This window comes from Penaeus japonicus, unplaced genomic scaffold (genome assembly GCF_977035675.1).
Source record: "Penaeus japonicus unplaced genomic scaffold, GWHDUDI00000001_assembly GWHDUDI00000016, whole genome shotgun sequence".
NCBI classification, from domain to species: domain Eukaryota; kingdom Metazoa; phylum Arthropoda; class Malacostraca; order Decapoda; family Penaeidae; genus Penaeus; species Penaeus japonicus.
Genome location: NW_028234418.1, coordinates 4,249,570 through 4,264,569, shown reverse-complemented (window position 1 = coordinate 4,264,569; position 15,000 = coordinate 4,249,570). Strand labels below are relative to the sequence as shown.

The following is a 15,000-nucleotide window of genomic DNA, read 5'->3' as shown; positions in this document are numbered from 1 at the left end:
ACTTTAAGCTCATCTTAAGTATTATCCTTATTGTGAAGTGGTATAATGCTTTTAGGTTGCTATTAGAGAATACTTAAATGCATAACTGCTGATAAAACAAAATTGAAATATATCATAACTTTACTGTATATCTTCACATTTTTATCATCAACACATGAAACATATTCATATCACCTGTAAGCACCACCCATTAACTTGTTTATAACAAGTCCAATGTCTATTAGAGTGTATCGATAGTCTCGAGTTATGTTCTTTTTTACATCTCTGATAATGTACCGCAGAGTGTTTGCTGGTCCCTGTTTCTGGGGGGGAGGGGGGAATATATTTTAAAAATATATCATAAACCTAATCTAACCAAAGAACAAATTTCATTTTTATTAACAGGTTCTTAAATGTTTTGCATTACTACAGAATATGCTTTAACTATAAATACCATCAAGAGTACTATATGAAAAAGAAAATACACCATGATAGTATCTCTTATTGTATCACTGCACTTGAGCACCAAAATGTAAAAAAAAATCAAGCCTTCCTGAAGTTGTTAATAGTTGGAGAAAATCAACGACTCTTCTTAACCAACAGCTCCTTACCGAGTTGTACAGTTCCTCTAGCCTTTGAATGGTGAGGAATTTACTCATGGTGACACCTTGCTCCAGAAGCAGCTTGACAAACTCAATGCGATCATTTACCAAAGCATCCATCATGGCTTGTTCTAATGAACCTGGGGAGAGGCATAAAATGTGTTAATGATTGCTTTACATTACGAGAACTTCCTAAATAACAAAAACAAATAAGAAAATGTAATTCCTTCTTACATCACATTTCTCTTTTTTTTTTTTTTGAAACATTATATATATATATATATATATATATATATATATATATATATATATATATATATATATATATATATATATATATATGTGTATACATATAAAACAACACATTTCCATCATGATAATTGAGGGATTGCAAATAATACCCCAAAACAAAATTGCTGTACGAAAATAAAATTGCTGTTATAGCAAGCAATACTGTGCTAGTACAAAGAATCACACAGAAAAGACTTTTAACCCTCTCAGTTAAGCATGACATGTGCACACACGTTTAAATCAAATGCCACCAAATTGATACCATGGATACGAATCATAACCATGTGATTTACAATAGGGTTGATAACCCAAATTGTTTTTGCAATAGTTTAAGCAAACCTACTTTTTTACAGACTCATTCCTTGGTAAGGGGTTTTGAGCTTTATGGAGTATATCCCCAATTTATTTGGCCATACAACTGTTAATCCCACCACCATCTATTTCCCCTTACCCAGACTAGCATCAATCTTTTTCCCATCCTCAGGAGAAGAGCCTATGTGTGTAGCTCTGTACTCTTTCATTTGTCTTTGTATCTGTATTCTTATACTGTGTTGGTAGGTTGTAGCTTGACATATTCTGTTAATTTTTTTTCTCCCAGTCTGTCACAGTTAATGGTGAATATTCTGTTGTGATTATTTCTTACTGTTTATCATGTTCTTCTTTCCTTGGAAAATTGTGTTTCTGTATTTGTGGTTTCTTTTGATCAGTATGTTGTGCTTGAGGAATAAATTTTCCCATCATAATTATCTTTTTTTGTCAATTCCCCATTTTATCCGTTTCTTATCTTTCTTTGTAGTTTCACGGGAGGAGGAGGAAGGGGGGGATCAGTACATTTGTGGTGCTTGTAAGGCTCTCTAAGTCTCATATTTACAAGTTGGATTGATTGATTTGGTGTTTTATTTTCCCTGTTTTCTCTCTTGCAATGCATGCTGTGGGAAGAGGGGAACAATGCTAGAGATAGGAAGACTGGTTTCTCCTTTTTTAACCCATTCGTGCCGGATGACGTGCTGACACGTTTTGTGGTTTTTGTGTCAGACGCCGGTGACGAGATATTTGGCAAAGGCCAGCGCTCGGGGTGAGCAAGCGGACAGCACAGGCTCGCGACTAATGCGCCCAAGAATCCTGAATCATTAGGCCTGTGCATTCAAAAACCCCAGCATTATGAGTTTATGACCATTCAAAGCCAGAATCACCAAGGCGTGAATGGGTTAAGGGGAGTGTTCATAATTTCATGCTTAATGTCACTCCTGCTGGCTAGAAAACAAGCCTGTGCTGTGACTAAGCACGAGACCTCTCCCTATGCGATACTGCTCTATGGCTCTATGAGTGTCAATACAAATGGAACCCCTATGATTATGTACATACATAACTATGTAAAGCATACGTTTTGAGGGAGAGATCATGACATGATAGGACATCACCCCAGCGGGAGCCATTTATTTGCGTGATGTGATATAACATTGCCCAGCACAAATGGGTAAAGGGCATTATAAGCATAGACATAAAGTAACCAGCTTTAATTACTTAATGAAAAAATAATCTTACACATAAGAGAGAGAGAGAGAGAAAGAGAGAGAGAGAGAGAAATAGATAGACAGAGACAGAGAGAGAGAGAGAGAGAGAGAGAAAAGAAGAGAGAGAGAGAGAGAGAGAGAGAGAGAGAGAGAGAGAGAGAGAGAGAGAGAGAGAGAGAGAGAGAGAGAGAGAGAGAGAGAGAGAGAGAGAGAGAGAGAGAGAGAGAGAGAGAAAGACATAGAGAGAGAGTGTGTGTGTTATGAAGATTCATCTATTAGTCTATACCAATATTAATCTGTATATGCTGTCATATTTATATTCATATACCCATTTTTATACATTTATATGTACATACACTATATCCCAAAAGTATCTTTAATATGTGACCCAAAAATATAGAGACAATTATGGTTAAGAAAATGAAATAAGTAACACAGCAACACAAAGACTGACGATAAATACATGTAAACGAAAATAAAGAAGAAAAGAAAATTACACAAATGATGACAATAATGAAATATATGACCCAGCACCGCCAAAAGAGTCAGATGCTGCATGGATCCAATATGTGAAAAAGATACCATAAGAACTGAGTAGGTATCCTTTCATCCTTACATGATATTCCATCTTTAATATGTGTGATTTTGTGATTATATTAGTTTTTAAGTCTAAATAAGCAGTAATTCATCAATATTAATTTGCATTATCTAGTGATAATGCTCTCTAGCAAATATTAGATCTCTATGTCAACTAAAAGTATGCCATTTTTTTTTAACCCATTGCTGACAGCAACATCCAATGTTCACTACTATATCACCATCTATTTATCTTAATACTGTTTTTTCATCAGGCATTCCCAACTATACAGTAACTCCTGGTACAATTGGGAAACTGATCCTCTGTAGAATCTAGATAAGGCATCAGTTTGAAAACCTCTGCTGGCAACTTGACTCACTTGAGGATGCTGGATCACGTACAGAAATGACGGCAAAAAATATTCTTAATGGGTTAAACACCATCCTGCGTTTGAAGGGTGGCTTGTTACAACATCCATTATAATTATTTTTCCACTAAGAACACTTCCTCATTTCTTGCTTTTGCTTTTAATTACCCAATAGCACATCAACTTGGTATCCATGAACAACAAAATAACATTAACAATTAACTAGAAAGTTGATTTTTTTTTTTTTTTTAATTAACCCACTCGCACCGGATGACGTGCTGACACGTTTTGTGGTTTTTGCATCAGATGCCGGTGATGAGATATCTGGGCAAGGCCAGCGCTCGGGGTGAGCGAGCGGAGAGCCCAGGCTCGCGGCTTGTGCGCCCGAGAGTCTCAAGGCGTTAGGCTTATGCGTTTGAAAACCCCGGCATTACAACCATGCAAAGCTGGAATCGCCCCGGCGTAAATGGGTTAAGAAGGGTTTTGAATGTTACAGTCACACAAAATAACTCATTCTTTCATAAAACAAATTGGTTGTTTTAGGAATAAAGAGCATCTATAATGAAGATTCATTTCATCATGAAATTTTACATTCTTTATATTCATCTGTAAGGAAAACAATGTTTGTAACACAGTTTGATTGAATATTTTTCATCTTCATCACATGACACTCTCACATCAACTATTCTATATCATAAGCTATTAAAATTACAAAGTTTTAAAATGTTTTACAAATCAAATTTAGGCAACAACATTTCATAATTGAACTTTTTCACTCTCACATTTATATGTGATCAAAGTTTTATCTCTCTTTGCCATCAGTCAAAAACACTAAGCACACTCAACAATATTTTCCCGTTGTCAGTCAAATGGCCAATTTCACATTCTTAACCCCCTGCAGGATGAGTGGCAATACACTGATACCATGAGTGTTTTGGGCCATATGTGAGCCATGTAAGGTACCACTGCTAGTTTTGCTGTTTTGCTGAGTGGCCCCAGGAGTGGAAAGGAGAAGTGTATATAGTTGTCAACAATTTTTTTTCCTTATTACAATAAAGAATTTTTTTTGACAAGTGATGTTACACTGAGAATACAGTGTATATTCCTCCTGAATGGAGACTAAACTACAGGTACTATTTGTCTAGTCATTGCCATTGCATACCAGTACCCGCTTGAAGTCTCACAGCATGATGAAACAAAAAAGTGGAGGTTTTCAATACTCTAATGTTTAATGAGAAGGAGTTGAGGGGAAAAAAAAGTTGCACAGCAAAGCACAAGTTTCTCACATTCCACCAACCCTTATGTATGGAATGTCCGTGCCAATCTTATAGGCCCCATCTGCAACAGGTTAAGCATTCACTCAATTTTGAATTCATATCAATAGGAAAGAATAAGACTAAACTACTTTCGATATATTGGAAAGAGAGATGTGATCATTTATCACATATCGAGTGTAATGCATATTTCCTGATGATGATAATTTTCCATGAAGAATCTCTGAGAACTTCATAGAAATCATATATATAGATACGTGTGTGTTTTCTCAACAAAATGTTTTCCAGTAATTAAAAGATTGCTGTATGATATAGAATGGACACCACTATAGCAAAGCTGAGACTGTGACCAAGGGCATCAGGTTATGTAATTCTCAAATAATTTAATTAAAGATAACAGAAATAAGACTGAATTTTTGACAATTTTCTGCCTTCTTGCTTCACCTCCTTTCACTTTTACCTGATATTCGCACTGGTGACACATTTTACATTCAGAATCATTTGAAATCAAAACATTCAGATCTGAGAAATAAAGAAAACTGGTAGTTATTTCCTACATCTTATGTATTTGTTGGAACTAAATGACTCTATTGCTGAAAAAGAAAATAAGCAGTGCTCAAGCTATTGCAGCACTACAAAGGCAATCTGGGTAACCCCAACGAGAGCAGTACTAAACCACCTTGACCACATGGCACACTAATAGCATTACCGAAGAAGGATCATACTCGTTTCATAGACATTACCTATCTAGTATGATAGCCAGATTTTACATACAATATCCATGAGCACTTGAAGGTAAGGGCTCAGAAACTGATATATAATGCAAACTATACTGACATTTCTATGTAAGTTGGAATAATGCAGTACCACAGTGACACAGACATACAACTTCCCTCTCGGACAAGGATTCAAACCTACTCAATCTAGGTAAAGCCCAGAAAGTGACCCTTTGTCAAGGAGAAAAGTTATGCTTGTATATCTATCCGATATTTCATTATTCCATCTTACACTGATAAGAGAAATTATAACCATCAATTTTTCTTGCTAATGATCAAAGCAATGAACACTATGACTGAAAGCTGTAACGGCAGTGCTCTAAAGCTTGGTTAGGAAAGCAACACAAAAGTAACGGAGACACTACGACAGTTTTACATTTCAATTTTTTCAATTACAACTGTATTTGTGTTTTGTTGATTTGGTTTAAGTTAAATAGCTGACACTTAAAAGTTCTAATCATCTAGTCATCTATGCTGTAAGAAACATGAGTCAAAATAAGCAGTATACAAAAGCAAATCATAAGTGGGTGAAGAACGTGAGTGACTGAAGATTTTCTATCTTTCCATGCACAATTATAGACAAATAAGTAAATGATGACCTTCTTATTTTTTTCCCTTAATTGGGCATTGATACTAATGAGCTTTATTGGTAAAAGAAAAAAAACAACAACTCAAAAGGCAAATCTAATATAGATTTCAATCTTTCTCCATAATTCAGGAGTGTGGAGGTTATTAAGTTAATCACCAATGTGGGTTTCTGGTATCAAGTGATGTGGACATACAGAGAAGGCAGAATATCAACCAGCAGAAGAAAATAGCTGGAATATCACTCTCTTTTCATTTTAGTAATCATTTTGAATTTTCAATTCATACAAGAACAAAATCCATGAAACTATACTATGACCATCACAGCTGTCCATTGTAGGACATTGGTTTTCACCACATGCTCTGAATAGAAGTGCAAAATTGATCAGTGGGATGTGTTCTACCAACTGCAATTAGTCTTTCAAATTTGATAAATAAAATTTTGAAGAATTCATCCCATAAAATGATGTCCTTGAAGTGGCTGTGCATCTACATCTTTTTTACTAAAGTGTGCATGCTCCTCATGATAAAATAATTGCATAATTTCACCACCTTCGCTACTCAGTAGAAAAAGATATATTTCAACTAAAATACAGATACGACTGTGCTTAGACTATGATAAACGTAAATATATGCCTAAGAGTGATACTACATAGCTGCAATAATAAAAAGAACTAATCCAGTAACATTTGATCCATCCAGTATGTTCCTGTAAAATTATATCAACATTCATATAAAGAAGGATGATCTTATTGATGTATAGGTGGATAAGGAACTATGTTCATTTAGTATCATGTGCTTCATGTCACACAATTAAATGTGTCTTTATATCTGTTCAAAATGTTTTTCCTACAAATTTTTACTTTGTGTCTGAAATGAAGCAAACAGTTCCTAATTTCAGTTTTAAGTTAACAGCCATACTGCTTTCTATTACGAATTTAACTTCTTGTTAAACTTCAAATTTTGGCTCATTGGGTATATCATGATCTTCCTTGGCCCTTGACCCATCTCTTACGTCTCTTTTCAAATCTATTCTGCAACAGAAAGCCACTGAACGTGAGATACAAAACCCCCTGTGCTCCCGACTCACCCCTTAGTTTTGTTGATGACAGGCCAAAATACATGGAGGGTGAGTAGAATGGAGCCAGCAGTTGAAAAGTAAGCACTAGTTATCTGTTACAACTCAAGTAACATGGATATTCATTGCCTCTTTCTTCTTTTTAGATTATATAGCATTAGTTATATTATGTTCTTCAACTGTTCTCACAAAATGCTGTAGCCACTTTCAGAAACCAAAAATGTATCTGTGCAAAAAGGCTAACATCAACTGTTGAAAATATAGTATTCATTTGATCTACAATGGGGTATTCTAGATAATATTAATGTGGAAAAAAACATTTCAGATGGGAGAGGGCATATCAATCAAATAAAAGTAGATTTAATGGGGCACATTACCAATTCAATATACCTATGATAAAATCAAGCTTATATCTTAATCTAGCTTAGTAATAAAAGATAATATCACTATGAAATATTCTTTCTATTATTCCTCTTCTTTTAATTACTAAATACTTTACCTTCTGGCCACTCGACATCTTCATTAAATACATGAGATCTGGCAATGTCCACTCTGTTCCAGGTGAGAGCCAAAGATAATTGTTCAGGTGGGTTGAGTCTTTGAGCATGCAGAAGAGCAGATAATATGCTCTGGTCTAATTCACATCCCTCTTTCAGACGGAATACAGTAATCTGAAATAGAAACACTTTTTAAATAACTGAGCATCGATAATTCAAGTGCTCAAATAAAATTCCAAACCTTAATGCATCATAGAAAGTAAAATCTGTTAACCTAATGCCGACGGGCCCGGCAAGAACTGGCAGCCCCCTACTCCGGGCCTAAGTAATATCGCCTGGGTCGTGACGCTGGGTACTGTGACACAACACACGCAGCACGTATGATGTCCGGCATAAACAATTTTTAGGGACGTCACACTGGTGTGATGCCCCATCATCACACACTGTTTTCCGTGTCACACGGGTATGACACCCCTTCGTTGTTGGGTTATGAAGACGCATATCTTCTGGTCAGTGACAATTTCAAACACAGCCGGCAGTATTAGACATTCATAGTATCACTTTCTGGCACTACTTCTAAGAACTGGGTGATAAGAAGATACCTCTCCACAACAAAAGAAATACCTCTACTGTATAATATTCCCTTCTCAGGAGGTATATAATTCTATGATATGATGTTACCTTAGCTCTTGAATGAGTAAAATAAAATATGCACATACTTTTAAAGGGAATGACCTTGTAACGGCGCTCGGGGTTAGCGAGCGGAAAAGTAAAAAAAAAAAAAAGAGGAAAAAAAGAAGAGGAAAATAAAGCATGTACCTAATGAGAAGAGATAAATCAATAAATAATTTGCTTTACTATAGTAAATTTCTCATTTCAGATAACACAAGAACAATGATAAACTTACAAGATCCCGTTTGCGAACACACTGTAACACTTCAGTGAAGAGTTTCTCTGCTTGTGATTGTCTGATTTCAAAAACTCTCTCTAGAGTTAGAATGATGGTATCTCTGTTTGCCTCAATTAGATTGAGACCAGATGATGCATATCTGAAGTTAAAAGGTGTAATAATAATAATCTGATCATACATATAAAGAGGGGAAAAAAAATTGCATCAGATTTCACTTTTTCAAGTTTAACAAGATATTTCATAGCTTATTTTAGTTTTCTAATTTGAAAAACAATCTATCACAAACCATTCCCACTTAAAGACAAAAAGGATGAAAAAAATCCGAGACAAAAAGGGAGCAATCTAATCAAACTAAGAATCTAAACAAAAATGCATACTTTGATATCCGACAAAAGAATTATGAAAAACATACAAACACTCACTTGTGAACAAAGGCAAGAATATCTGCCGCTCTTCCTGTTCCATCGCAAACAATGACAGGAACCGGAGGAGAATCCGTGACATATTCCAACACCTGTCTGATAGTCTGTGGACCTCCTTCGATGACCACACATACTACAGGAGTTGCTAGTCCACCACCTGGTTATTTGGTTAAAGAGAATATAAGGAAATATTTTATAAATGTAGACTGCAGTATTTTCTGCAAAAGTGACAAAATTGGCACATTAATAGCCCCTAAATATATATGGATATATATAAGAAAAGAAAATAATAATAGTGTGTGTGTGTGTGTGTGTGTGTGTGTGTGTGTGTGTGTGTGTGTGTGTGTGTGTGTGTGTGTGTATGTGTCTATGTGTATGTGTATGTGTATGTGTGTGTGTATGTGTGTGTATGTGTGTGTGTGTGTGTGTGTGTGTGTGTGTGTGTGTGTGTGTACATGTGTGTACATGTGTGCATGTGTGTGCATGTGTGTGTGTGTGTGTGTGTGTGTATGTGTGTGTGTGTGTGTGTGCGTGTGTGTGTATGTGTATGTGTATATGCATATACATATATTTTTATTTCTTTTTTTTATTTATATATAAATATTCATATGTATATTCTCCATATCTCTTTCCCTTATCTTTTCTTATAAATCTCTAAATATTTTAATTTCCTTGCATTATACACACACTCTTTACCAAACAGTTTTACATCACAAAGCATACGCACGAGCTTCAATCCTTTGCTTTGAAATGTAGTTCTCCAATTTTCTACGAAGGATCAGTTCTGGGCCGTATTTCCCAATAGTTCCATTATCAACCAAAAGGAAGAAAGTGTGGTGGCTGTTGAGTGCCACAAATCTGTCAAGCATAAGAAGTGAAAGACATTAATGGAAAGAACAAAATTGGATGGAAAATCTTGACATATGTGCTTGTCAAACTGTAAAGACTGCCTCCTTATCACAGCAAAACATGTCTATGTACATTTTCAACAACTGTGGAACAAACTTCTGCAGTGCATTATCACAACCCGTACCTTGACTTTGGTGCATTGATGGGAATGTAAGGAACATCTTTGTTGCGCCCAATTAAATCCTGCCGTCGCTCAATTATACCCCACGGAGCAATCCCAACACTGACAACACGTCCCCCACGGACTCGGAGCGAACTCTCAGACACGAGGGCTTCACCAACATGTCTTGTGACACCTGATAATGGAGAGAAAATTAGAACACTATAACACTTTTCTGTCAGGATTTTGATCAAAGCCATTTCTAAATTACATAAAATAAGAATTTACATGATGGGAAGAAAAACTCCATCATTTTTTTTTTTTTCAATTAGTGAACATTTCATGGTGAAAAAGGAGAATAAAAGCTAATAAAATGATTTGCATTATCAATGATAGTATTAAATCTACAACAATGTGATCTGATCCCAGGTATCCTAACCTCAAAAGAAAGAAAAAGAAAAAGAAAAAAAAAAAAAAAAGATTCATAAGAGTCTAGCAGATTCTTGTACCAAAGTTATTAGTATGTTAGTCTCACAAACATTTTTAATAATAAAGTATATTACAAACGCAACATCAAATCACATTAAACCGAGCCCATAATTAGTCACACAAAATGATACTAAGCTATAGCCACTTATCAATATGAAAGTTGAAAATAATCTTTTTGACAAATGATTCCAAATTAAAAGTCCTATTAAATGCAAACATATAATATGAAAAGGATCTACACTTTTTAAATCTTGGTTATGAGTATTAGAAATGTCTTCTTATTGGGAGCTCTACTCATAAAAAAGATAAATCAATCAAAATAAAAATCATATTACAAAGTGGCCTGATTGTAAGAATAATATACAATACGACAAGACCAAAAATTTCCCAATCATTTTAGCCTTGGGTGTATATACTATAATGAAGGAAAAAATCATTTCAATTTCACTTGTGCATTTCTTCTCTATTTGCAGAGCACCTATTTGCTTAAAGAAATGTGAATTTACAATCTTTTCAGGATTTGCGATCAATCAATCAAGCTTACCACTCTGGTGGTTAACCTATACTGCTCAAGCACACAGGAGATCCAAGATTTTCACAATTTTTTTCCTCTTCTAAATAAGCCTCATTGATATCTTTCAATGTAAGAAAAATACAACAAAATTCTTACAGAACTGTAAAGGCTACAGTGAATGACTTCTTATCCCATGGTGCCATGAGGCTGGATTCCCTGGGCACTTGAAATTTCCCTTTTTAATCCCTTATAGTTAGTCTCTCTATGATTTTCATGTCTTGTGTAATATTAGCATTATGTTCTTAAATACTGCTGAATAATAAAAACATTTCCTATGCAATTGAAATATCTGGCACTGTATTCCTGTGCTACCCTTTAAACTACATCAGCAATTTCCCAGGTGTGCAGGTGCATGTATTAACCCATTTGCACCGGATGACGTGCTGACACATTTTGTGGCTCTTGCATCAGACGCCGGCGATGAGATATTTGGTCAAGGCCGGCGCTCAGGGTGAGCGAGCGGACAGCCCAGGTTTGCGGCTAGTGTGCCCGAGAATCCCAAGGCGTTAGGCTTATGCGTTCGAAAACCCCAACATTCTGACCATTCAGAGCCGGAATCGCCCCAGCGTGAATGGGTTAATAATAATAAATGCAGGAAGCCCAGTCAAACACAATAAAACCTTCCTATTCAATTCGCATTCAGTCCTAGACCACCAGAGCCCACTAAACAGGCAAGATATCTCATCCTGGACCCCCTAGAATTCAATGCACACAAGACAAGGTACCTTGTTAGTGACCACCCAAATTGTAACATCTAAAGAAAATCATTATTAAAATAATTCATCTTGCAATAAAATGTTTCTTATATAATGGATATTCAATCAGGCATTTCATTCAATTTGAAGATAAGATGAAGGTACACACAATAATACAGTTCTTTTCTTCATTTTTACATTAATACCATGCATCAAAATCCTGCCACCCTACAGACCACATATCCATCAGCATGTGTAACTTGCGTGGAATGTTTTTGTTAAGCTATGCTTTTCTTACCCATATGGCGAGAAACACCTGCAATTAAACAATGCTGATATTAAAAAGGCAAAAATAATTGACAAAACTTTGACACTGACTGATGAAATAAACATTTTGTATTAGAACAAGCTAAATTCTGAGACTTATTAAATTTGTTAATTTGAGAATTTAAGTTGCTGATAATTTATGGGTATTCAGCTAATAAAAACAATAGTGATATGAATCAATATTTTTAATGTATTTCTTAAACCTGTATGTTAATCAAACCAAGACTAACAAGGATATTTATATAATAACCAAACACACTTTCCAATTAATAAGTTATTGCTTACCAAAATGATAATGTGATAACAACCTGTGTGTTTTGAATTTGTATAATCTTTTAAAGGTGCAAAAATTTCAGTAGCAAATAAGGCTTTAAATCAAGATGACTTATATAGTTATATAAATCATACAAGATCAGTTCTGAACGACTCACTTAAATTAAAAGTATAATCTTTATGAGAGTTTTAAAATAATTTCTGTAATAATAATATTGATGAAACTACAGTACTCTGCATTCAGTATCTATATCAATCTTATAATTCCACAAACAGTATGAAAAAACATATTAGATATTACTTAGAGGGTAATTATAAAACCCTTGGACATGAAGTGTTTTCATGTACTAATAAACTCAACATGTGGTCAAACTTTTAGTTTTAGTTAACCCACTGATGCTAGGGACATACACTGTCCACTGTGGTTTTACTTTGTTTCTTCTTCTTATCACCAAGTAGTCAATTATGTCTACCTGATCATCTGTTTACCCCATTGCTTGAATTTTCATGATCAACATTATCATTATTACTGTTATTACTCTGACTACTGTAATTTAAATAGTAGAAATAATAGTAACATCTAAATACTTTTTTTTCCAAAATTTCCTGGTATGGGGTAAACCAGTGAGGTTAGGTGGCCATAATGACAGGCTCCTTGGCAACTAGCATTTGCAGTCAGTTTTGTATAAAGAAATAAATATTCTAAAAAATACAATGGACAGAGCATATATAAAAGTACTCCCAGCTTTAATGGGTTAATTTTATGTAAGTCTAATATAAAATGATTTCTCAAATTGTAAATACTAATGGCATGAAAAGGTATCAGATTCCAATACATAAATATAACCATTTTCTTGCAAGTAAAAAAAACGTCCATTCACAGGAAGGGCAAATGCCTTCGTTCTGTGAAAGTGGATTATACGGAGATGAAAAACACTTTGAAACTATATCAACAGATTATATCACATTTAATTATATTCTGAAAAAAATCTAATGTTTCATTGTTTATCTTTAATCAAAAAAGTTAAATATGTGCTGATTTCACTCCCCATAATACTTCTTGTTTCTAACCTTTTTCTCCATTTGGACAATGTCACTTACTTTCCTTAGTTCATTTTGCCATTATGCCAATCACTAATACCTGTGATATATCACAACTTGATACACTTAAAAGAAAAATTCCTCCTATCCTTTACATAAAAAAGTAATAAGAGTAAATATGATGATAAAAATAAATAAATCATCATTAATTGTCAAGCATAGAGCAATACAGCTTTAATTACATGGAGATATCTGTGTTAAATGCTACCACACCGGCATGCAAAATGAAGTAATGAAGTGTTTGAAACGTAGATACGTAAAATAAACACACTCTGGTTATTTTCCAGCATCTCAAATGTAGCTTTACATAGACAGTCAGTGTAACATACCAGCCACTATATCAGAGAAAGGAGAAAGAAAAGTCTTTATCAGCTCTGCATTATCCAAAGACAAAAACAGACAATCTCACCTGTGTTTGTGCCAGCAGTGAAAACCCAAGCACCAGTTGTTTTTGCAGCTTTTAGTAGACCTTTTCTGATGACTTTTTTCAGTTTGGGCTGAAGGTCGAAATTCGTCTTGCCCCCCTGCACTGTTATCAGTAGCTTGGGTAGGTCAAGACCCCATTCACCCGTGAGCAATTGGAGGATGTGCTCAGGCCGCGTGTCATGGGCCAACCGGATGTACTGAAACATTCATAATATTCATATAAGGTACTTACTTACTCTTATTCTGTGTGATTTATTTTGTTCTTAAATGGGTTCATTTATTGTTATATATATTTTTTTTAATCTGGACATTTGATATTTTTTCCTTCCTCTTTCATTTTCTTTTCTTTTTTTTCTTTCTTTCTTTTTTCTGTGTACATTTATAATATCGAATACAATTTTTTTTAACATGTCATAAAATATGTCTTCAAACTAAACTATATTAGCTAAAACACAATATACTAAATATAAACAATGAACCATTAAATGCAACTATGTCTTTAAGACCAAAGTGATCTTTATAAAACAATTCACAGTAAAATACATAAAAAAGTTAACCAATCAATCAAATAAACACGTACAAACCGAAATACAGAGGACATCTAACCTGAGCTTTAGTAGGATGTGCACCGCCCTGAAATTCCAGAGTCCCATATGCATCCGTTGGTTGTAGCTGTGTGTGCCTGGAGGGGCTCCAGTGAAGCTCCTGGCTCTGACGAAGGGTTGCCGGAGAGCCATCACGGTGGAACTGCCACAACTGCCCACAGCAACATCTGAAACCCATGATCGAGATGTCTAGAATGTGTCTTACCATCCTTGTGCTTCCTTCCTTAAGGGGGATAATGATTAGTATCAATTAATAAATTAATATATTATATAACAACTAATGAACAATCTAAGTAATGTGTGTCAATTGTTAATTCTGGTGATAACAGGATTTTTCCTTTTCTCATATTCTTACAGTTCTTTACATCAGTACATAGTTATATTGGTGCACAGATACTCACATATTACATTGGCTCATTTCGGTTCATCTGATAAGAGTCTCCTAAACATTCTTCTCTACAGATGCCTTTTATTGTATATATAATTAAAGAGTTGAAAGACTGTTAACCTGTACATATACAAACATATTTTATCTCGCAATTCTAATTATTCATTAAAATAAAGAACAAATAAAAAATATCAAATCTCTCTTTAAAACATTCCTTTTTCTTTACAAAGCACAACATATA

At 34.7% G+C, this 15,000-nt stretch overlaps 1 protein-coding gene across 11 annotated transcripts in view; it reads right to left on the bottom strand.

Moving 5' to 3' along the window:
* Positions 1–15,000, bottom strand: part of Trpm (transient receptor potential cation channel, subfamily M) — a 158,450-nt gene that overhangs the window by 23,660 nt on the left and 119,790 nt on the right. For 6 of the 11 annotated variants that reach the window (XM_043003636.2, XM_086545035.1, XM_043003639.2 and 3 more), the window contains 9 exons: positions 14,373–14,538; positions 13,750–13,963; positions 9,906–10,077; positions 9,600–9,730; positions 8,873–9,029; positions 8,448–8,589; positions 7,543–7,714; positions 591–721; positions 175–302 (listed from right to left, as the gene is read on the bottom strand). In XM_043003636.2, the coding sequence (XP_042859570.2) occupies positions 175–302; positions 591–721; positions 7,543–7,714; positions 8,448–8,589; positions 8,873–9,029; positions 9,600–9,730; positions 9,906–10,077; positions 13,750–13,963; positions 14,373–14,538 (1,413 nt within the window). Of the gene's footprint in view, positions 1–174; positions 303–590; positions 722–7,542; positions 7,715–8,447; positions 8,590–8,872; positions 9,030–9,599; positions 9,731–9,905; positions 10,078–11,937; positions 11,956–13,749; positions 13,964–14,372; positions 14,539–15,000 lie in introns of all 11 variants that reach the window. The other 5 variants (XM_043003633.2, XM_043003640.2, XM_043003642.2 and 2 more) reach the window with 1 other exon arrangement.